The sequence below is a fragment of the Carassius gibelio genome, chromosome B10 (genome assembly GCF_023724105.1).
Source record: "Carassius gibelio isolate Cgi1373 ecotype wild population from Czech Republic chromosome B10, carGib1.2-hapl.c, whole genome shotgun sequence".
NCBI classification, from domain to species: domain Eukaryota; kingdom Metazoa; phylum Chordata; class Actinopteri; order Cypriniformes; family Cyprinidae; genus Carassius; species Carassius gibelio.
Window position 1 is genome coordinate 23,890,129 of NC_068405.1, and position 23,166 is coordinate 23,913,294.

A 23,166-nucleotide genomic window follows, 5' to 3' on the forward strand; every position below is an offset into this window, starting at 1 on the left:
GGAACTGCACGTTGCATTGTTAAAAGTCAAACGTTAATATGGAAAACTACTTTGATAAGACAGCCAAAAGCCTAATTCAAACCAAGTGTTTTTTATTCACATCGTCATTTTTAAATATAGGCCTAATGCTTTATTTGTTCAGTGCCACAAGAACAAGAGGTAGCCTACATGATCCAATTAAATTAAATTAAATCTACCAGATAGTCCTAAAAACATTTATTTCAGAGCAGTATGTGTTTCGGTGCTTTTTTAAGTAATTTATAAAATGTGAAAGCTGACATCATCATCCTCCTCAAACACGAGAGTGTGACGTAAGAAGAGTCATTCTGTCCCTCCCTCTCCCCCTCTCTCTCTCTCTCTCTCTCTCTCTCTCTCTCTCTCTCTCCCTCCCTCTCCCTCTCTCTCCCTATCTCTCTCTCTCCCTATCTCTCTCTCAGTCTCTCTCTCTCTCTCTCTCTCAGTCTCTCTCTCTCTCTCTCTCTCTCCCTCCCTCTCCCTCTCTCTCCCTATCTCTCTCTCTCTGTCTCTCTCCCTATCTCTCTCTCAGTCTCTCTCTCTCTCTCTCTCATTGGCGATCACAGCGCCTGAATAATTGAAGGGCTGCACGGAATCTACGGACTCTGAGAGGAATATTCAAAGGACTAAAATGACAATTAAAGATTTTAGGAAATAAACACGGGCTTAAGAAATAGAGGACTGGAGAACATGGACGCACTGAACAGACGATCACCGTAAACTCCTCTTTACGATTTTTTACTTTTATGCAGTTCGTCATGGATTTAATAGATGTTTGGATTATTTTAACAATGTAATTTGCGTTTAAATCAAAACGCCAAAGCGCGTCGAATTCAAAGGCGATCGTGGCGCTGAAATGCAATGCTCGAGCTCAATTCTATTTCTGAAGTTTATAAACCGTGATCAGAATCGAAATCTAAAGCGACAGGACTGACTGATTTATTAAAGGACGTTTCTAAAAAGACTTTCAGCGTGTGAAGAACCAGTGTTACAGGAGATATATCCAGTCGTTTCAATGCATTCATTCATTTTAATTCACAATAAAGCCCAGGACTCTTCGAAGAAAGGCCATCAGTAGCCGATCTTTCACTACAACAGAAACAGAAAACACGCAGAAAAACTAATCACAAACCGAGTTTAGCGAGTGACCATGATCATCGCGTCGCGGTCTGTTCGAGACTAGCCGTGTCTTCTCCATGTGTCAGAAATGAAGGAAAAGTCCAAGAATGCTGCGAAGACACGAAGAGAAAAAGAAAATGGAGAATTTTATGAACTGGCCAAACTGTTGCCGCTGCCCTCGGCCATCACATCTCAGTTGGACAAAGCGTCCATCATCAGACTGACCACAAGCTACCTGAAGATGAGAGCCGTGTTTCCAGACGGTGAGTTACGATCCGATTTCACACCGATTTAAAGCAGACACTTCACCCAAATCTACTTTGATCACAATTTTTTTTTTTTTTTTTTTTTGCAGTTTATCTTATTTTTATTTTATGATGTTTCAGTTATTAATTTTAAAAGGTCGGACAATTTAATCGAATTTACCATGAAACATTTTTAAACCATCATTTTGGTTAAGTTAATTAGTTTAATTAACTTAACACGAAGTCTATACATTTAAAATAAAAAATGCTAAAAAATAATAGGCCTAATAATGAAAATGAATATAATATCTGAATTCGTTTTGATCAGATGTGCTCTGCGTGATGAAATGAAACTGGTTACGATTCGAGGGGAAACCATCTGAAAATACAATAATAAAGCTGTAAATGACCTGAGGTCTAGAAAATCATTTATAGCTGAAAATAATTATTCCGTTCTTTTTTTTTTAATCTCCATCAGCACACATTAAAATCATCGCAGATTCGTTCAGTGTCGCTGTCAAAGACTTTCACTTAAAATGATAACCTTTTTTTTCTGAGTCAACAGATATATTAAAAATGTGTCATAACAGATCTCAAATTGTAAAATGGATAAATATTTTCCAAATTGAAGGAAAAAATAATTATATCGGATTACATTGACGCTACAGAGTCTATCAAATTAGGACGAATTAATGTTTCTTCTTTGCCTGAATTACCTTTGCAAAATCCTAATTAAACTCAACCATTTGATTTCTTTGATTTGATCATTTTCGGCTACGTGGAAGTTTAGATAACAATATTAAATAATGCTGTATACAGTTAAAAAATAATGTGCTGTTGGAAAGAGTAAATTATTATACATATTACCAGTTTGTCTCTGATGGACTTGATGACACGCAATAATATAAAATACTTAGCTAATAATCATGCATTTTAGTATTTTGTTTTGCTTTTTAAAAATGTTTCTGTAAAATACTTTTTTAAATGACCTTTTAACAATTAATTTTACATTAAATCGACAAGCTCGATATGGCGTTTTGATTACTCTATAAAAATTACATATTTATAATAATTATTAGCCTATATAATTATGATTTCGGCTACAGGAAAATGTTAGGCCTAAATAATTTCCCCCGAATACACAACGCGAACTTGACAGATAAATGTAATTAACATGTGATAAAGATTTTGGTCAGTCTTTGATATATTTTTTTAAGCAAAATCTGAAGTTTCTTCCGAACCCACACTGCGTCAATGTGACAGAACTCCAGCTGTTTGTGTGGTGTGTAATGAAGGTTTTCCCAGGACTCAGTATTTGAGTGTGTTTGTGTTGTGTTTGTGTGAGGGCTCGGAGAGGCCTGGGGTCAGTCAGCGAGGGTCAGTCCTCTGGACATCATGGCCAAAGATCTGGGATCTCACCTGCTGCAGGTGCGAGCCTTTAAAACAACGTTATACTCTGATGCTTATTTCTTAAACCGCGTCGGATGATAAAGCGAATTCAATGTTTGTTATTGTGCTCTGGTTTTATATTTCAGACGCTGGACGGGTTTGTGTTTGTCGTCGCTCCTGATGGTAAAATCATGTACATTTCAGAAACAGCTTCGGTACATCTGGGTTTGTCACAGGTGAGAGTTTAACATGAAACCAGGGTCAGTTCAGGGCCACAGTGATAACACACTCCAATACACACATAACTGAGACATTACGTTATAATTCTATCTGGGGAATGTGAAGTGAATTCATGCACACTTTTGTTTGCTCCATATCTTCATTTGTGCTTCTATTGAGAAATTCAGTCTAGTCTGAAGTCTGAAAAAAACACTGGGCTCCTGCTTGTTTAATAAGTTTACATTTTGTATCTGGGAATGTAAAGAGACCAAACACATTCAAATTGTGTGTTTATTTTAAGAAAACCAATGTAGAATTGAATTAATGGATAATACAATAAAACAGTTTGAAATAGTGTTATGTTTAGATTTAATTTTTAATGATTTTTTAACTGTGATGACATTTATTCATCGACTTTTACTGCAAAATAAGAAAGCCCTGCATAGACTCTTACTGAGGTAGTTCTCCCAAAGTAATTTATTATTTATATATTCTCTCTCACATTCTTCTGAAATTGTTTGAGTTTCTTTCTTCTGTTGGAAACAAAAGAACTTTGATAAACAAACAACTCTAATGCCTGTTGACTTACACTTTATAGTCAAAAAACACACACATTTCTATAAAATCTGGTTTGGAAGCAAATTAAAGTGTGGAAATTCTCACATTCTGGGTGAATTATTCCTTTATGAAATTTGTCTGTGCTGATTCAGTACTTTAGCATAGCTTCATAAAGTGTCCGGGCCTTGTGCACTTAACACTTTCCAAATGTAATTTTGCTTCTAAAAATGAGCAAACACAACGCACCCCTTCATCTGATGAGAGACGCAGACTCTACAGTCCTAAAGACAGCAAACTGCATCTGACCGGAGACGACGAGCAGGACAATCACAGTCTCTTTGAGGAACAGAGCCTTCAGAAGCTTCTCAAACAGCTTCATCTGAGCAGTGAAGAGAAGAATCTGCTGCTGCTGGCCTTCAGGAACATCTAACACCTCACAAGAACGGGAACGAGTCCTGCAGAAAGCATGAGATGAAACCACAGCTGAATATTTCAATGGACTCTTTTCATATGTGGAAATAAACCATTGCAGGAAAAACAACGTCTATAATGGGAAACTCTATTTTTGTTCTTGCTTTCCCACCAGTTCACAAAATAGGAAAAGAGATGGACTACAGCAGACAGAAGAAACAAATATATGGAAATCAGTGATCAACATGTAATCCCAGAGATGTATGGATTTGGGTTGAGGGATTCCTGAATTTGATTTGAACTAAAAACTGAAACAAAAACAAACAAAAAATCTGTTTTAGAACAGTAATGCAGTCACTCTTAACTTACATTAAAACTGAAAAAAATGCGTTTCTTAGAGTCAAGAGATTGTGTCCAACATTTAGTTGAGGAGCATTATCACGTGTTCCCTTGCTTTATAGAAAAGATAAAGTAAAAGTCTAGTTTGTAGGCCCAGAATCTATATTGCTAGTGCTCCTGAAGATCTCCACGGGTGAGCTGAAAGGAAAACGCTGTTTTTTATAGTCAAAGCAGCAGCGGCCGATCGCAGATGCTGCTGTCAGTGCGGGAACACCTGTGTTTGCGGAGCATTCAAATGCGCTGGTCACTGCAGAACGACCGCGTGAACGGCTGAGACCGGGACTCTGTGCAGAGATGAAGCGGGACACAGTGAGTGTAAAATCTATCCCAACACTCTCGGTAAAGTGCGCATTCCTGCACGATCGCGCCGCGGCGCTACAAAGAGCAGATTAACGCGCCGCGTCGCAGCTGCGCAGAAACTCATTTGTCGCTGAAGTGCTGTGGAGTGACCTTCCCTGTGTCTGGTGTGCCCTGCTAATTTACACACACAAATGGATCAAAGTCCAGCACAGAATCCGCTTTTGTTTTCACATGCAAATCATGTTTTATACACGAACTCTTTGCAGCGGGAATCAGACTGTGTCTTTGAGATGGATGCAGATCAATTTCAGACAAACAGGAGCTTAGCTTCACACATACACACAAAAGGCATTTTTGTGAGTTGATGTAATCTTCTTAAATGACACAGATTCTCATCTTGAGCTCAGCTGGGTTTTGCCCACTTTGGAGCTATTTGACTGATTCCTCTTTAGGCCGCCTAGCAATTATCTGGAAAAAGGTAAAGCAGCATGACTGAATGATGGTTCAGAATGTGATGTGTGTGTTGTAGGTGGAACTGACCGGTAACAGCATCTTTGAGTACATTCATCCATCAGACCACGACGAGATGAGCGCCGTGCTGAGCGCACACCAGCCGCTGCAGCCACACTTCCTGCAGGGTACACACACACACACACACACACACACACGAGTATTAAATTCATATTCATCACAAAGCGGATGTGTTGCAGAGCTGGAGCTCGAGCGCTCGTTCTTCCTGCGCATGAAGTGTGTTCTGGCGAAGCGGAACGCGGGACTCACGAGCGGCGGTTATAAGGTGAGTTCGTCTCTCTTCAACTGTACTAATAAACCATCAAACACACGCACGTATGTTTGTTTGGAAATAAAGCAGATGACGGCCAGTAAAATTATATTCTCAGGGTTACTTTCCCGCGGGCGTTATTTTCCGCGAGCTCATCTCAAAGCCGAGATTTGAATTGCAAATGTCATCAAGTCAAAACATTTCTCAAGAGCTCGAGTTCACATGGAGAGCCACTTTAGAGCCTGAATCGCTGCCATTTCACTGTCGACACTGTGCAGCATGAACTGACCCTCTAAGCTGATCTGATTAAATGTAGCAAAGACTCGTTTGAACGCGAACCGCATATTTGAATACGTCATGAACCGATGACATTTTTACCGTGCGTCTCCACCCGCTTCATCAATCAGGCTTTGGAGATTTGTTTAAAATTTACCTTGGCAATAAACAAGTGGTTTATGTTACTTAGAGAATAAATCCGGCTCTGGATTCAGAGGCGGGTCAATAGGACAAAGAAATCTCCTTTAAATGTATGTGTGTGGTGTGTGTATGTATACTTGTTTATGCTACATTGTGGGGACCAAATGTCACTACAAGCAGTAGGAGAACCAGGATGTTTTTAGTACATAAAGTACTGGACTGATTTAGTGCCTAAATCACATCTGAATATACAACTAATTTCTACTTATTTGTAATTGAGATATTTGTCAATGAGATCAAATTATACTGAGTGAATATGACATTTTTGTATTATTCCTGACCAGGTATTTTGATAAAGGGGCTCACTTTATCTGTCAGTCAGCTAGGTTCTGGTTCTCAAAACCCCCAAAAGCTTCTTCTCCAGCATTGCATACTGATGGACGAGACATGTAGATAGTGATAACAATGTGAAAAATCACACGCCAGAATGTAAAATAAGTTATTTTATGCATTTAAATTGTTTCATTTTCATTTGTACTTTACAAATTAAAAATAAATAAATAATAGTAACCAGTGCTCATGTTCTAGTATACATTCAGATTTATATATTTAGCAGGAACTTTTATCCAAAGCAATTTACAACTGTGGAATACATCAAGCTATTCACACAGGAGATGCTTGTAATACCAAGTTTCAAGCATTGTTTAAATAAGTACAAGCTAGACAGAGCTAGAATTCTAAGTCAACTAGCATCAAAAAAGGTGAGTTTTCAGCAGTCACTTGAAGATTGTCAGGGATTCATCATTCCGGATAAGGATGGGAAGATCATTCCACCAGCCAGGAACAGTGAAGGACAATGTTCTGGAAAGTGATTTTGAGGCACCACGAGACATCGCTTACTAGCAGATCTCAGACTACCGAAGGGGATGTAGATTCATAGTAGTGAGTGGAAGTAGAGGGGTGCTAAGTCTGTGGCTGTTCTGAACTTGATGCAAGCTGTAAGTCAGTTGGTCCTCAAAGTTACACCAAGATTTCTGACCAAAGTTGTTGTAGAAGAACCTAGTTGAATGGTGAAATCATACTGTACAGCTGGAGTGGCGGGTAAAACAAGAAGCTCAGTCTTTGCCAGGTTGAGCTTTAGGTGATATTCTTTCATCCATGCTGAGATGTCCGCCAGGCAACCTGAGATCCATGCAGCTACCGTTGGATCATCTGGTTGAACTGAAAGCTAGAGCTGTGTGTCATCAGCTTAGCAATGGTAGGAGAAGCCATGTGCCTGTATGATGGGACCCAGTGATGTAGTGTATATGGAGAAGAGGAGGGGTCCAAGAACTGATCCCTGAGGAACCCCAGTGACCAATTGATGATCCTGTATACCTCCCCTCCTCAAGCCACCCTGAAAGACCTATCAGTGAGATAGGATTCAATCCAGTGGAGTAAAATCACTGTGATGAGAGGGCATACAAGAGGATCAGATGATCGACAGTGTTAAAAGCAGAAGATGGGGGGGTCAAGATGGCAGTGTGGGAGGTGGCTGCTTTTGCTAATGCTCTTCCCTCACTCAATATTAAAACTCATAATTTGCTCAGTTGAGTACGCAATTTAATGTATTTTGGCAATGCAAGAGGTACCATGTCAAAAAATGAAAATGGTATGTTTGTGAAAATGCTGAAACCATCGAAGAAACTTGAGAAAAAGGATCTACCTGAGAAAGCAGCTAGCGAGGACGTCCATACGGGCGACAATGTTGGCCAGCTTGATCCAGCATTATCCAGGGCGCCACAGGAGATGACTGAGAAAGATGACAAAGGTGATTGACGATAAGCTGGGATCGCCTGCACAGACTATTCAAGCCCATTTGCAACAACTTGAGCAAACAACGGGCAGACTTAATGAAGCAGAGAACAGAATACTGAGGCAGATTCATCAGTTGATACAGCGAACACACGGCTTCAGTCTTTAACACGCCAAGTTTCGTCACTCGCCGAACACCTGGATGATATAGAAAATCGAGGTCCAAGGAGAAAATGTACACATCATTGGCCTTGTTGAAAATGCTGAAGGAACTAATCCGACTACATATCTTCAGACTAGGATCCCAGAGTTCCTCGGCATTGAGACAAAGTGGGGGATGCTTAAACTGAAGAGATCTCATCTCATTTTTATGCCGAAAGCCGACGCCAGGGGTAGGCCTCATCCGCTTATTGTTTGCTTCCACAACTTTCAGGATAAGCAGCGGGTTGTGGATGCCAGCAGATGAGCAAGAGCCTTTTGTGCTGAACAGCGCTTTGTTGGTGCGCTTCGTTCCCCATGTTATGTGGGAAATACCCCTTGTATATGTATTGTTCACTGTTTTTTTTTTTATAATGCTTGTTATAATGGTCACTGTTGAAGCTCGGGCAGGCTCTTTTTCATTTGAGTACTTAATTTGTTACTTTATATAAAGGGAGGAGCAGTTCCATATCTCTGTATTTGCTCTATACATTAAAATTTGCTCTATGTATTAATGCTGGGTAGTAAATTAAGAATATGCACTTGGAATGTTAGGGGTTTAGATTAGATTAGGTTAGATTCAACTTTATTGTCATTGCACATGTGGGTTTGCATGGAACACTAAAACTAAGGAGGGTTATGTCTATTCTTAAGGAAAGAGTAGATATAGCTTTACTATAGGAAACACATCTGGATGGTTAGGCACATTTAAAATGAAAACACAACTGGATTGGCCAAATCTTATTTTCATCATTCACAACCAGTAGTAGAAGGGTTGCTATACTTATTAATAAGAACATCCCTTTTAATGTTGTAAAGGGTGACAAATACCGATTTAGTAGATATGTTTATCTTAATGGGGTTCTTTATGGGGAAGAGGTATCGCTGCTAAATGTGTATTTTAGCTTACAAACCTTTCCCCTGAATTTCTCATCTCAACCTTTGCTAAATTCTCTGTATATCCCTCTGAAACACTTATAATCAGAGGGGATCTTAACTGCCTTATGAACTCTTTGATGGACAAATGGCCTGTTAGAAATCCCTTTTATACTAAGCAGTCAAAGGCACTAGTAGCTATCTGCGAAGAACTACTATTTGGATATTTGGCGAACTTTAAACCCCACACAAAGGGACTTTACCTTCTATTCTGCCCGCACAAATGTCATACAAGAATTGACTTTTTTCTAATTAATAATCGGTTGGTTGCTGTGAGTTGGGTAACATTTTGGTATCAGATCACGCCGCTGTATATTAAGATTTATTAGTTCAGGGAGTCCCACAAAGGACAAGAAGGTGGCGTTTTAACACTAGCTTAGTTAAGGATTCGGCTTTTCTCCCTTTTTTTGTGCAGAACTCAAAATATTTCTTTCAACTATAAGAGATGTTAGAATGTACTGAAAACACATGATGGAGATGGAAGGGAGAGGACAGAAAGGAGTGTGCAAAAGGAAAAAGAGTACTTAAGTGCGTTGCCTGGTTTCGTTGCTCAGTTAAAGTTGCAGGTCTTTACACTCATAGGTCTTCACACGAGGAGTCTGAACACTTCCACTGACAGACAGCAAACAAATACACAGCCACCCAACACTTCAGAGAAAACAGCTATGGTCGTCTTGTTAAATTAGCAAACCCAAAAGCCTACAGCACGGCAACTGCTCAAATCTAAACTAAGTGCAGGAACGGAGCAATATGAATAACAAAAGCTTTTTCTTGGTCGGTCAATGGCTATTACTCTAATTACAAATAAATTGCACTCTGTTTACTTGTGCATTAAATTACAAATAAAAATTACAACAAAAATACATATCAGATTGTGCCTTATTTGATTTCAATTTGCAGAATAATCTAGTGCCTTTGAGAAACGTTGTATAAATCCCATATACACGCATGTACAGTTTGCAGTTTTGTTTGATGTGACATTGAAGTGCACATCTGAAAGAAATATGGCTTTTCTGCACTTTAAATTCATCACTTGTTGAGAAAAAAAGCGATAAAAAATGCTTGTGTGTGTTTGCAGGTGATCCACTGCAGCGGTTATCTGAAGCTCCGTCAGCTGCTGATGGACATGCCTCTGTTTGAGTCGTGCTATCAGATCGTGGGGCTGGTGGCGGTCGGTCAGTCTCTTCCTCCCAGCGGCGTCACCGAGATCAAACTCCACAGCAACATGTTCATGTTCCGCGCAAGTCTGGACCTCAAACTCATCTTCCTGGACAGCAGGTGAGCTTCACTCCAACTCACTACAGTATCCCACAATGCAATGTGCTTAGTGTGACCAGGGGTTCTGCAGGATTCATGAAGGCAAATTTAAGTATTTTTCTAAGCAAGTAAAAAAAATTAAAGACTAAAATAAAAAGAACACAATATGTCAGTCTCTTAATGCAGTGGTTCCCAACCACGTTCCTGGAGCCCCCCAACACTTCATGTTTTCCATGTCACCTTAATCAAACACACCTGATTCAGATCATCATCTCATTACTAGAGACCTAACCCTGTCAGAGAAAGGAGAGATGCAAAATGTGCAGTGTTGGGGGGCCTCCAGGAACGTGGCTGGGAACCACTGTGTCTTAATGCAAATGTCTTAAATTTGGAAAATACAGCTTACAACAGATCTCTCCATTACTTTACCTAACCCTAAAAAAAAAACATAGCTGTGATTTTTAATCATTAAGCATTTATGGGCAATGCTATATAACAAAAAAAAGTGCAGCATATGTCTGCTCAAATATTAAAAACACAAGGATGGACGTCTGAAGCGAACAGTGTACAGTGATCTGAACACAATGAGCTTCTTTCGTAAACACAGTAACACATTTACATTTATTCATTTAAGCAGATGCATTTGTCCAAAGCAACATAAGTGCCAACAGTAGAACATTTCAAACATCGTCTAGATCAATACGATTTAAACCAGGATATAAATGCACAGATGATGATATTTTTGAGTGGGTTGTAGTTAAGTGCTCAAATGCTTCTTGAAAATGGACCAGACAGCATGAGGTTGAAGATCATTTCAACAGGGAGGAGCGGTGAAAGGAAACATTGTTTCAGGAGGGTAAATGCAGTCTTGTTTGTGTGTCAGGGTGGCTGAGTTAACGGGTTACGAGCCGCAGGATTTGATTGAGAAGACTCTCTACCATCACGTCCACGGCTGCGACGTCTTCCACCTGCGACACGCGCATCATTTACGTGAGTCGCCGCATGCGCTTCATCAGTGCTTCTCAGCCATGTTCCTCGAGCTCCACCGGCACATATTTGTCTTATTCTACAATTATTGCCAGTTTGTATAATATTCTGAGTTTTGTATTTCAGTTTTTATTGATTTCGAGGAACACTGAATGTGTTTCTGAGTAAACAGATGTTCATATTGAGTCTAGATCTACAGTGAGATCATGTTCACACTCAACACTGCTGACTCCTGATCTCTGTCTCCATGGCAACACCAGAGCTGTCACTCAACACATTACTGATCTGAAAAAACAACTAATATTTCCTTCTAAATTAATTCATTACTTTACTAGTTACTCAAAGTATTCTGATTACCTTAATTGCGTAACTTGTATTCCATTACCACCAACCCTGTCATTCAGTCGTATGTGTGTATGTGTGTGTGTGTGTGTGTGTCAGTGCTGCTGAAGGGGCAGGTCACCACCAAGTACTACCGAATGCTGGCCAAACACGGCGGCTGGGTTTGGGTGCAGAGCTGCGCCACCATCGTTCACAACAGCCGCTCATCTCGGCCACACTGCATCGTCAGCGTCAACTATGTCCTCACGTGAGTGACCTTTCACTTCCCTCACAGCACTTCTGCCGGACCCATGAAGGGAAATATATGACTCTTTAAAGCCCAAAACACACTGCACTGTTTCCGGCTGTCCCAGACAGGCATCGTGAATCAGTCGTGGTTCCTAATCGGTGCTCTTATGTCATACAGTGAGAGAGGTTCAAAGATAGCCTACGGTACAGCATGATCTTGGCACAGTGTGTTTGCTGTTACGACCCACATTTACTGCCCAACCAATAAAACTGTGACATGAAATCAACATCAACGCCACGTTGCGCTAAAACATAAAACTGCTTACCTCAGGCTTTTACTGTATAATAACGTTTACTGTATTTTCTGATCACACTGCAAACAAAAGAAAATCTGCCTCTGTATTTCTGTCTTATTTTCCAATACAAATATTAAAAAATCCTTAAATCAAGACACGAGATGCAACATGACAGAAGATAAGAAGTCTTGTTTAATGAAAAAGAAAAAAAAGATAGAAATGATGTGAGTTTATAATTAAAATGAAAAAATATTCTGCCAATGTAGTCTGAAAAATCAACTTAGTTCAAAGAGTTTTCATTCCTCACTGACAGATATTTGTTATTAATCATAAAGTTTCATAGAAGACTCTTCATTTTGCATCTCCAGTAAATTCATCTTGATTTAAGGGTGTTTAGATATTTTACTGGAAAACAAGACAGAACTACAGAGGAAGAGATTTAGAGATTTAGCAGTTCTTGTGATATTTAATACCACAACTACATGAATTGAAGACTTTCTGCTCTTATTTCAGACCTTACGTTATAAGAAAGGTGGATTAAGACTTGTTCAGACCCGCAGAAACCCTGTGTTCACTAATGCTGTGTATCTCTGCAGCCATGTGGAATATAAACAGATGCAGCTCTCTCAGGACCAGAGCAGATCCAGACCGTCTCTCTCATATAAGACCTCGAGTCTGGTGGTTCCTCAGGACTCACGCAAACAGCTGAAAGCCAAAGCAGCCAAAATCCAAAGCAAACCCAAAGCTCCCCCGTATCCGCAGGTAAGAGCGCTCGCAGGCTCACCCGGGAACGGTTTCCAGACCTCTCTGCATGCTGATGAAGCGGAGTGTCCTTCGTGGAAGTCGAGTCCCTGCAGCCTGCCATCCTGTCAGCAGCAGATGCATGTCCCTGAGCCGTCCTACACACACACACCTGCGCAGACACACCTGTCCCGCAGGGAAACACCCTGGAGCTGCGTACACTCAGGTAACAGCCCACACACATCACAACCACAGACACTTTCTGCTGCTCTTAAATCAGAGCAGACTCTTACATTCATAAAGTCGTGGCAATAAATGTTGCATGAACTGCTAAATTAATGTCTTCCTCAGCATTTATGTCTTGTTTTCCAGTACAAATATCAAAACATCCTTAAATCAATACACGTTTACTGGAGATTCAAATGAAGATATTGAACGAAGAAGACTTGTTTTCTGCGAATTTTAACAAAATGGAGTGAACAAATATCTGTCAGTAGGGAATGTAAACTTGTTTCTCTTTGAATTAAGTAGATTTTCTGACTCCACTGACAGATATTTCTTCTTGTTTTAATCGTAAACTCACTTCATTTTGATAGTTTTTTTATTTTTTTTATAAACAAGATTCCCTATCTTCTGCGATTTTGTTTTTTCAGTGTATCTTGACTTGTATATATTTAGACTAGTGGTGGGCAAACATTAATTTTTTAAATCTAGATTAATCTCACTTTGATCTTGAAATTAATCTAGATTAAAATGGCTCATTCGAATTCTGCCGAAGGCATTCAGAATATGTGTGTTACCCAAATAAAATTGACAAACAATAAGTCTTTGAGAAGGGGTTTATCAAGCTAGGTGGTGCATTAGAAATGTACATCTCCTGTTTCCAAAATGCATCACAAACTGCGTGAAAAAGCTGTAAACGAATCCCACATTACACAAGGTGCAAACAACCTTACACCTGTTTCACACATACTCCGTCTGCAGTGCGTATGCATTGCATATTTTTTACGCATCCATGTTAACGGATTCCAGGAGCGTTGCGCCGGCAGCAGTGCAGCGATTGTTTATGTACCGAGTAGCGGACTGCAAACGCGTCCTGTGTGAAAGCACATCGAGTCCGTGCTGCACCACATACGTAACGCACACGGACTGCATACGCACTGCAGACGGAGTATGTGTGAAACAGGCGTGAGCAGAGCCGTAGCTGTGAAAGTCATCATAGCTTGCTTAGTATAGACCCAGCTCCCAACCCAACTTTGAGAATAGATTAATGGCAAAAAAAAAATTATCGCCCGATAAGAGTCTCACGTTAACGCAGCACGTTAAAGCCGATAACGGCCCACCACTAATTTAGACATTTTTTTACCTTTATTTTATTAGAAAAAAAGCACACTGAGATTAAATATCTCTTCTACAAGAGCGTCATGACCAAGACTGTCAGTTACACAAAACTCACATGGATCTAGCAAGTAACATCTATCAAACAGAAATAAAACAACAAAAAGAACCAATACATAACACATAACAATCAAATAAAGCATCTTAAACCCGATGTTTCTCCCTCCATATCATTTAAAATCACTCAAAAACATCCAATACATTAAAACTAAAATTAGAAATAAGATGTATTTTCAAACTGTTGCTCTCACAACCCGCTGTGTGCTGCCACACATTTAGAGAACATATTGACATATTTTGTTGATTTCAATATATTCCATTTTCTTTACTTGGTCTAAGAAAGGTCTTTAAAACTTCTTAAATTTTACTTTCAGAAATCCTGCCGAAACCCTGAGTGACAGATGGACAGACAGTAGGGGTGTAACGTTGATGTAGTTATTCTGCGGTATCATATGCATGAAATTTAATCTTAATCAAGTGATTTGCAAACCTCACAAATTAGCTCAAAAGATTCACGAACCCTCACAGAAGTCCTGACCTGAATCAAATGATTCAGGATCTGCTTGAAGGGATACGAGATGCAGTGGTTTAACCAGTGGTGGCTGGGGCAGTTTCACTAAGGAGGTTCAACCAACTCTGAGTTTCAACTTAAACTCTGAGTTGACTTACCGTGAGATGGGAAACTCTGAGTTTTCGGTTACAGAACCGCTGAAATGAGTTGGTTTAATCAACTCTAAATTGACTGACTCAGAGTTAAGCGCATGCACCACAACTATAAAGCCATTATCAATGGAGCGCCGATATTATGATTCCAATTTATTACAATTTACCATGTAAAAAAGTAGCAGTTCTGTGCAACAGGCTAAGTGTAACTAATAATTAGATGCTAGTTATACTTTATACTGGCAGATACATTTGCACCTCAGTATTGTCATACATTAACAGAATGCAATAATATCAGATTGTAAATTATTATATTTATTTATTACAATTATACATAGTTGTATCATTATTAAACACTCGTAAGGCACTATACTTCGACTTTTAGAAAATGTTGTTCTAATGTGACGTGATGGGAAAAGTGAGAAGAACGAGCTCAGTAAAAGCCGGACTCTAACCCAATCAATCGCGTTACAAGCTAGTTTTCTGTCCCCAAAACATTACTGCCTACACCACTGAAGCCGTTATTCATGTGTCGTATTTAACCTTGTGTCGATGGAGGGCGGAGCTACGGTAGATTGGCACTTAGTAATAGACACTCAGAATAATCTTGTTTTCCATTTGCATTAAGATTATTTTTATTACCACACTGGCACATAAATTTACTTAAGTAAAATGCATTTAAATTAGTTTGGCTTGTCATCTGACTTAGGTGCGACTTATTTATCAGAATTAATTTGACATGAACGAGAGGGTGCTCTATACTGCTCAGTTCTCCTGTAGTCTACACTGAACCAGAGTATGTGAGCGGAGCGGTGTGGTGTGATTTTGACAGGAGCGAGGAGCGGATTTTTTAAACGTCAGAGTGTTGTGGTTTTCACTCGCTCCAAGAGCGCTCCACCACCGCTCCATCACGAGTACAATTCATGCCAACGGCCCGTAATATCGCAAGTATTCACGTTAAACATATTTAACTATAGCTTGATACAGAAGGATCGCTCTAATCAGAAGGTTACAATGACGACAATAGCTGAGCGGGAAGTTATAGGTTAGTTCTCAAGGAGTTTGTCTGTTCCTTTTACTGAATATTTTCGGGTCGAAGCATGATTTAAACAGTTACAGCACATTCACACGCAATCGCTTTCGCAATAATGCATTCACACAAATATAATCTTACAGTGATACTTCATCTGTATCTGATTTTGAATGAGCAGAAATCTGTAAGAAATGCATTGATCTGTAGATAAAATAAAAATGTACTGTTATTTTCATCACAAACAAAATTTGCACAGCAGAATACAGTAATTATACCTTTTAATGCTGACATCCATGTTATTAGTTTGGCATGTGGTAGGAAAAAAAAGTTTGCACACAATAGCCTAAGCCACTTTGAAACTCTCCTGGTATTTTATTTTTTATTTTAATATAGGCTATGTTCTGAACATAACATTTCAAACATACTGAAATACTTTAGCCACAGAGCGAAGGCGGAGCGGTGTTTCTGGTATCACTGAGCGCGGAGCGGAGCGGGAGCGGAGTGATTATTAAATGCTCTGAGCGCGCCGCTCCACTCCGCTCACATACTCTGCACTGAACACAGAGAGCGCCCTCTCGCGGCTGGAGACGGTAATGTTTTCTCTTGGTTCTTGATTCTCAATAATTGGGACTTATAGTCCAGTGCGACTTATATGTTTTTTTCCTTGTCATGACGTATTTTTGAACTGATGCGACTTATACTCAGGTGCAATTTATCATCCGAAAAGTTACAGAAGAGCATTTTTCCAGCGTGCATTAATGAAGAGTTTAAAAAGGTGGAGGAGACCGAAATAAACTCTGGGTTTATCGAAGAAAAGCTGCTCCTGACCAGGTTAGGTTCATAGAGTGAGTTACCATGGTAACGGACTCGGAGTATAAGTTAGCTCTCTTTCAGAAAAGGGCTCGACTTATCCTGCTTTCTCATGTTTGACAAACCTCCCTTTCTGAAACAGAAAACCTAGAGTTTCCCTCATTTAGGGTTAACATACTCAGAGTTTTCACTTAACCTCCTTTCTGAAACAGGCCGCAGGTGCTAAAATATTTTGGGGGGTACAAACAAACAGAAACGCAGTGTTAATACAGTGACAGTGTATCATTACTGCTTAGCTAAAAAAATGAAAGTTGAAACTTCAGCTGCTAAAGCATAAAATAAGATACCATGAATCAGTTAAATTAAGTTTTATTTAGGTGTATTATCAGTAAAGTTACATTAAACGTAATAGTTTATTAAAAATAGCAGCCATTTATATTAATGTGACTCAGAGATGAAGGCCGTAATACTAAAGTCCACACAAGAGAGCCACAGGACATCAAATCCTTTAAGATCTTGTGACGATCGCCTCATGTTTAACTGCATTGCTTCAGTTTTCTTCTGTGTCACTGTGACACAATGCTTCGGTGACAGGACTTTGAAATAACAAACAGGGAAACCAATAAAAGGCATGACTTGCTAACTCCTTCCAAGCTCCGGGATCTGTATTCTTTTCTTCTTCTTCTTCTTCCTCTTCTTCATTTGAATGCCTTGATAAAATATTTTTTGTAAAGATAATATAAAATTTACTTCCACACACAAAACAAACGTTCTACAGTTTAGATTTTTGTATTTTTAATACAGTAGGTGCAAACAGGACTGCCAGTTGAATAGTAGGAATATAAATTATGCAATTTCCTGATTATTTTGCAATATATATTTAACTTATTTCTAACATGTGGCTTATTTAATATTGACGAGCCGCCACTGGGTTAAACTGATTCGAAAAGCTCAGTTTCACCAGCACTAAATGCTTTTTTTAAATCATGACAAGCAATATTGAAATTAAAAAAATAATGGCTATTTTGATCAGTTTTTTGCTAGTGAATCGCCTAAATTGAATGATCGAAGTAAGAAGTTTGAATCATTTGGAGAGGTTTCAAACAGAAAACAAGATTATTTTGCTACCCCACTAGCAGATTATTTTTTATTGTTTCAAGCAAAAACTCACTCAATTTTTACTTTCTTTTCTGAAAAAAAACTTTACTTTTTGATTTAATGATTGTTTGATATTTTGGCTGGAAACAAGAAAAACAAACTTAGCTGGAATTGAATTGGTTTGTCTGTTCCTCTGCTCTTCACGTGTTCAGTCATTCACACGACACTGTCAGCACTGAAATACTGAAATAAGCCAAAAGAATATAAAGAAAGTAAGAATGACCAAATGTGCTCCAAGCGGATAAAAGCCACTGCCAATTGCATAAATGAAACTGTTTGATTACCTGCATTACTAGACGGCACATCTAATGGCAGGACTCTGTCTGTCAGGTTCGGCGGGTGATGCATTCACAGCCCAGCTGCTGCAGAGTGGCTACAGACCCGGCGGGGCGTTTAAAGAGGAGTCGGGTCAGAACCGCAGCAGCAGAGAGCTTCAGGCGCTCCAGGGCTTCGGCCAGAACAGAGAACTCTCAGAACAGATCCACACAGAGGACAAGAGACTCCTGGTGTCCCAGAGCAGAGTCTCGCTCAACCTCCAGCACGTCTGGGCCAAACACGTCCCATCAGGACCCTACACTCTCAGCCACTTAACGGATGGGTACCGGGCCGAGGAGGTGCACCGGACCCAGAGCACCGCTAGCCCTCATTACATCAGCACCTCCGTCATCATCAGCAACGAGAGGTGACCGGCTGCACTTCTGCAGAACCACAGAGCATCTGTTCACACACGCACAGCAAGACTGAGCAAGACATCCGGAGTACAGAGGAGGACACGGTTCAGTCATCAAGGCCTCCAGATGAACCTTATATATGACCCTGGACCACAAAACCAGTCGTAAGGGTCCATTTTTGAGATACACCATCTGAAGCTCAATAAATCATCTCTCCATTGATGTGTGGTTTGTTCGGAGGACAATATTTGTCTGAGATACAACTATTAGAAAATCTGAAATCTAAATATTTAGAAAATCATCTTTAAAGTTGTTAAAATGAAGTTCTTAACGATGCATATTACCAATCAAAAATTAAGTTTTGATATATTTACTGTTAGACTTCTTCATTGACCATGATCTTTATTTAATATCCTAATGATTTTTGGCATAAAAGAAAAATGTATAATCTTGACCCATACAATGTATTGTTGTCTATTTCTACAAATACACCTGAGACACTGATGAGTGCTTCTGTGCTGCAGGGACACACACATTAGCTGTGTATTATTGTTCACTAAACTCAGATATGCAAGATATAATCATCCACAGATTGTTTTTGAAACATGATTTTGTGCCAACATTTACAAAACTAAAATATTTAATCTAATTTAGCTATGGCAAAAAAGAGGAAATGTTTCAGCAGGATTTCTGTAAAAATATCAAAATTTAAAGGTGCAGTAAATGATATCTGAGAAAGGGTGAAAGTGGATCAGACAGAGCGCCAACACACCTCTGTAGCCAATCAGAAGAAAGGGGCGTGTCAATTAATGAAGGGGGCAAGGCAATATATATATATATATATATATATATATATATATATATATATATATGGCACATTTCAAGTGCTTTACATAAAAGAAATTAAAATAATCATATATATATATATATAACCCCAACAATAAAAGAAAAGATTTTTACAACTTTAAATTGAAAAATGTATTTAGAATTAATTAAAAGAGCCAAGAATAGAAAAAGGATTATACATGAAATACAGTGCAATCAGTTTTGCCAGTGCTCTTTCAATAAATGCACAGCTACACAAATGAGTTTAGAGTTTATTTAAATGCATTTTAAACTGCAGTTAAATGAGGCTAGTGCTTTAAATCATCTGATCTTTTCTGAAAGCTGATTCCAACTGAGGGCAGCATAATAATTACAAGCAGATTCCCCATAGTTTGTGTTCGGACTGACTCGATCCTAAAGATCTGAGTGATCTGTTAGGTTTATATTCAGTTAACATGTGTTATATATTTAGGTCCTAGGCCACTGAGTGATTTATATACGAGTAAAAGTACTTTAAAATCAATCGTAAATGTAAGTGGAAGCCAGTGTAAGGACCTGAGGACTGGTGTGATATGCTCAGATTTTCTGGTTCTATCAGACTCCTGACAGCAGAAAAAGTGTGTGCTTTCAGATATTAACCCTTTCTCAGAAACCACTTTACACTAGTGTTCGACTGGAAGCACTGCACAGAACGACTGGTGTAAGCAACTGGATCACATACGATTTTGAATTACAACCGTACATTAATGTTTTTCGTTCTGTGCGGCACTGATTCAAGTCGAACACCTACTTATTGTACCTTTAAAGGAGAAGTGTGTAAATCTATGCGACTAAACTGATTTATTTCACCCACATAATAAATGTACATGTGGAAAATAATGTGTATCGAACCTTAAACCGCATGAACATTTCATTACACCAAATACACAAAATAATGTTCTTTTTAGCAGCATCATATGACCCCGTTAACAGGACATCTCACGCTTCAGTTTTAAATGAAGAACTGCTGAACACTGAGCTGGAATGAAACCGAGTGAACCGGTCTGGTTTTCTGTTGTTCAACAACCAATCTTGCAGGTTTCTAACCGGTCACTTTCTTCATATCAAGCTGCTATAATGAGCACATTATACTGCTCCAGCTCCAGCTTGAGTCTAACAGATGCAGTGGATATTACCAGAATGACTAGTTTGATTAGAATCTCAATAAACATGAGATGACACACATGAGCGTGTTGTGTCGTGACTCTCAGAAACAAAATACTGAACAGAAGTACTGATTTTCATAATTCTCTAGGCTGTTATTAAAGTTATTATTGGAGCAGGAACTTTCCCATTCGCTCTGAGAGAAGCTGGCACCTGACGGATTGAAGAAGCGTGTGGAGATCTAATACTGCTCCTGACGAGGGGTAATACTCGCTGTGTTTGTTTGCTGTGAAGACTGCAGCTTTTTATGATTTTGAAGAAGAGCCAGCGTCTCCAGGGACAGAAGACTGGCGTCTGGTATTATGCAGCCGATATTAGAGATGATAGATTTGGTTTGACCTTCAGGGAACCTCCAGCTGAAATTGTTTAACAGGATATTGTGGATGTGGCGTTTATGGATCGGAGGTGAGCTATTTGCTTAATGATTTCTAAAGGTTGTCCTCTCGTTTACTCGGCGTCATCAGTTTAAAAATGCTTTTATGGGTGAACACGTCCCGCCAAGAACCGGACCACCTGGAGAACCGTATCGGTGATTTAATAAGACTGAAGGAGCTTGAATGTGAGGAAGTGGGAGGAGATGAATGGGTTTGTAATGAGGTGAAAGATCTCAGACCGTTTAGTGAAGCGCAGAGGAATATTTTCACCTCATCAAGACGAGCCTGAAGCACAAGGTGCAGATGACAGATGAGCTGCTGCTTACAGAGGAGATGAACATGACACTGCCAGGAAACCCCACACACACACTCTCACTCACACACGCGCACGCACACAATCACTGTCATACACACACACACACACGCACACGCACACACATGTACACACACACACACAGACACACACTCTCACTCACGCACGCACGCTCACACACACACACACACACACTCACTGTCACACACATACACACACACACGCACGCACACACATGTACACACACACACACACACGCACACAATCACTGTCATACACACACACACACACACACGCACGCACACACATGTACACACACACACAGACACACACTCTCACTCACGCACGCACGCTCACACACACACACGCACACACACTCACTGTCACACACATACACACACACACACTCACTGTCACACACATACACACACACACACGCACGCACACACATGTACACACACACAATCACTGTCATACACACACACACACAAACACGCACGCACACACATGTACACACACACACAGACACACACTCTCACTCACGCACGCACGCACGCTCACACACACACACACACACACACACACTCTCTCTCACACACACACACACACTCTCTCTCACACACACACACACACACACACACACTCTCTCACACACACACACACACACACACACACACTCTCTCACTCTCACACACACACACACACACACACTCTCTCACTCTCACACACACACACACACACACACACTCTCTCACTCTCACACACACACACGTGTTTGCATGTAACAACAGATCAGTCACAATAGTTTGATTTAATTTTCTACAATTTGGGAATGTCTTCTTTAAAAGGCATCTTTATCGGTTTATAAACCACGAATCATTAGAAAATATTAAGTCATGTTTATATGAATATACAAAATCATCTCAAAACAAGCATGCAACCAAACTAGAATTACAGACAAAAGCAAGTTCTAACGTATGTCAGTCACGTTTCAGTTCACTGAGAATGAGGCCAGTGTTGGGTTAATGAACAGTGATCCACTACAGATCACAGTCACCTCTCTACACTAACTCCACACCTTTACTCTAAACCAGTGAGTGTCTTACTCTACAACCAATCTGCTGTCCTGAACTGTCTCCCAGATAGACCCACCACAACCACAGACAGTTACTAATATCTCACAATATTACAGCAATACTACAGCATTTATGGCAAATAACACCACACATGACAAGGTGACCCTGCTGTCAAAAACAATAGAAACCATCACAGAAATTTGAATGATTTCCATTACAAATACCACTATAAACTTTACAAATCATCAACTTTTAACCATTAAAACCATTCAATAATAATTTCCTGTACCGTATTTTTCAGACTTTAAGTCGCACCTTAGTATAAGTCGCATCAGTCCAAAAATAGGTCATGATGAGGAAAAAAAAACATAAGTTGCACTGGACTATAAGTCGAAGAGAAAACATTACCGTCTCCAGCCGCGAGAGGGCGCTCTATGTCTTCAGTGTAGACTACAGGAGAACTGAGCAGCATAGAGCGCCCTCTAGCGGCTGGAGACGGTAATGTTTTCTCTTGGTTCATGTCAAATTAATTCTGATAAATAAGTCGCACCTGACTATAAGTCACAGGACCAGCCAAACTATGAAAAAAGTGTGACTTGTAGTCCGGAAAATGCAGTAGTATGTTTTGGGACATATTACATTAGGATTTAGAAGCTTTAACAAAAGCCATGAATAGAATGTGAACAAATACCAGTAGAGTCCAAAAGGCACCTTTGGTTTCCATTAAAATACAATTTTCATTATAACCAGTAAAACCATTGCAATTTAATTTTTTTTCAACAGAGTACTGAAATAAATGTACTATTGTACGAACTAAAATACTTGAAATCTAGCCAGCTAACAGCAAACATGTTTGTTGGACAGACAAGGTGAGGTCCCAAAAGTCATTCATTAAAAAATAAGTCAAACATATCTCAGTATCCAACAAAAGAGAACTTAATCCAAAAAGGTGAGAGAGAGGTGCACTCTCAAAAACGTCATATTCTGTGTGATGGTCAGTTCCAGCAGTG

General features: G+C 39.6%; 1 protein-coding gene across 1 annotated transcript; it reads left to right on the plus strand.

The window, feature by feature from the left end:
• Positions 1 to 548: 548 nt before the first annotated feature.
• sim2 (SIM bHLH transcription factor 2) lies at positions 549 to 19,178 on the plus strand. The gene is made up of 10 exons (XM_052566607.1): positions 549 to 1,397; positions 2,725 to 2,807; positions 2,915 to 3,004; positions 5,185 to 5,293; positions 5,366 to 5,451; positions 9,860 to 10,059; positions 10,922 to 11,028; positions 11,467 to 11,614; positions 12,488 to 12,858; positions 18,025 to 19,178. Exons 1-10 carry the CDS (start codon positions 1,223 to 1,225, stop codon positions 18,378 to 18,380), a joined length of 1,725 nt encoding a protein of 574 aa, XP_052422567.1. The 5' UTR covers positions 549 to 1,222; the 3' UTR covers positions 18,381 to 19,178.
• The last annotated feature ends 3,988 nt before the right edge of the window (positions 19,179 to 23,166 follow it).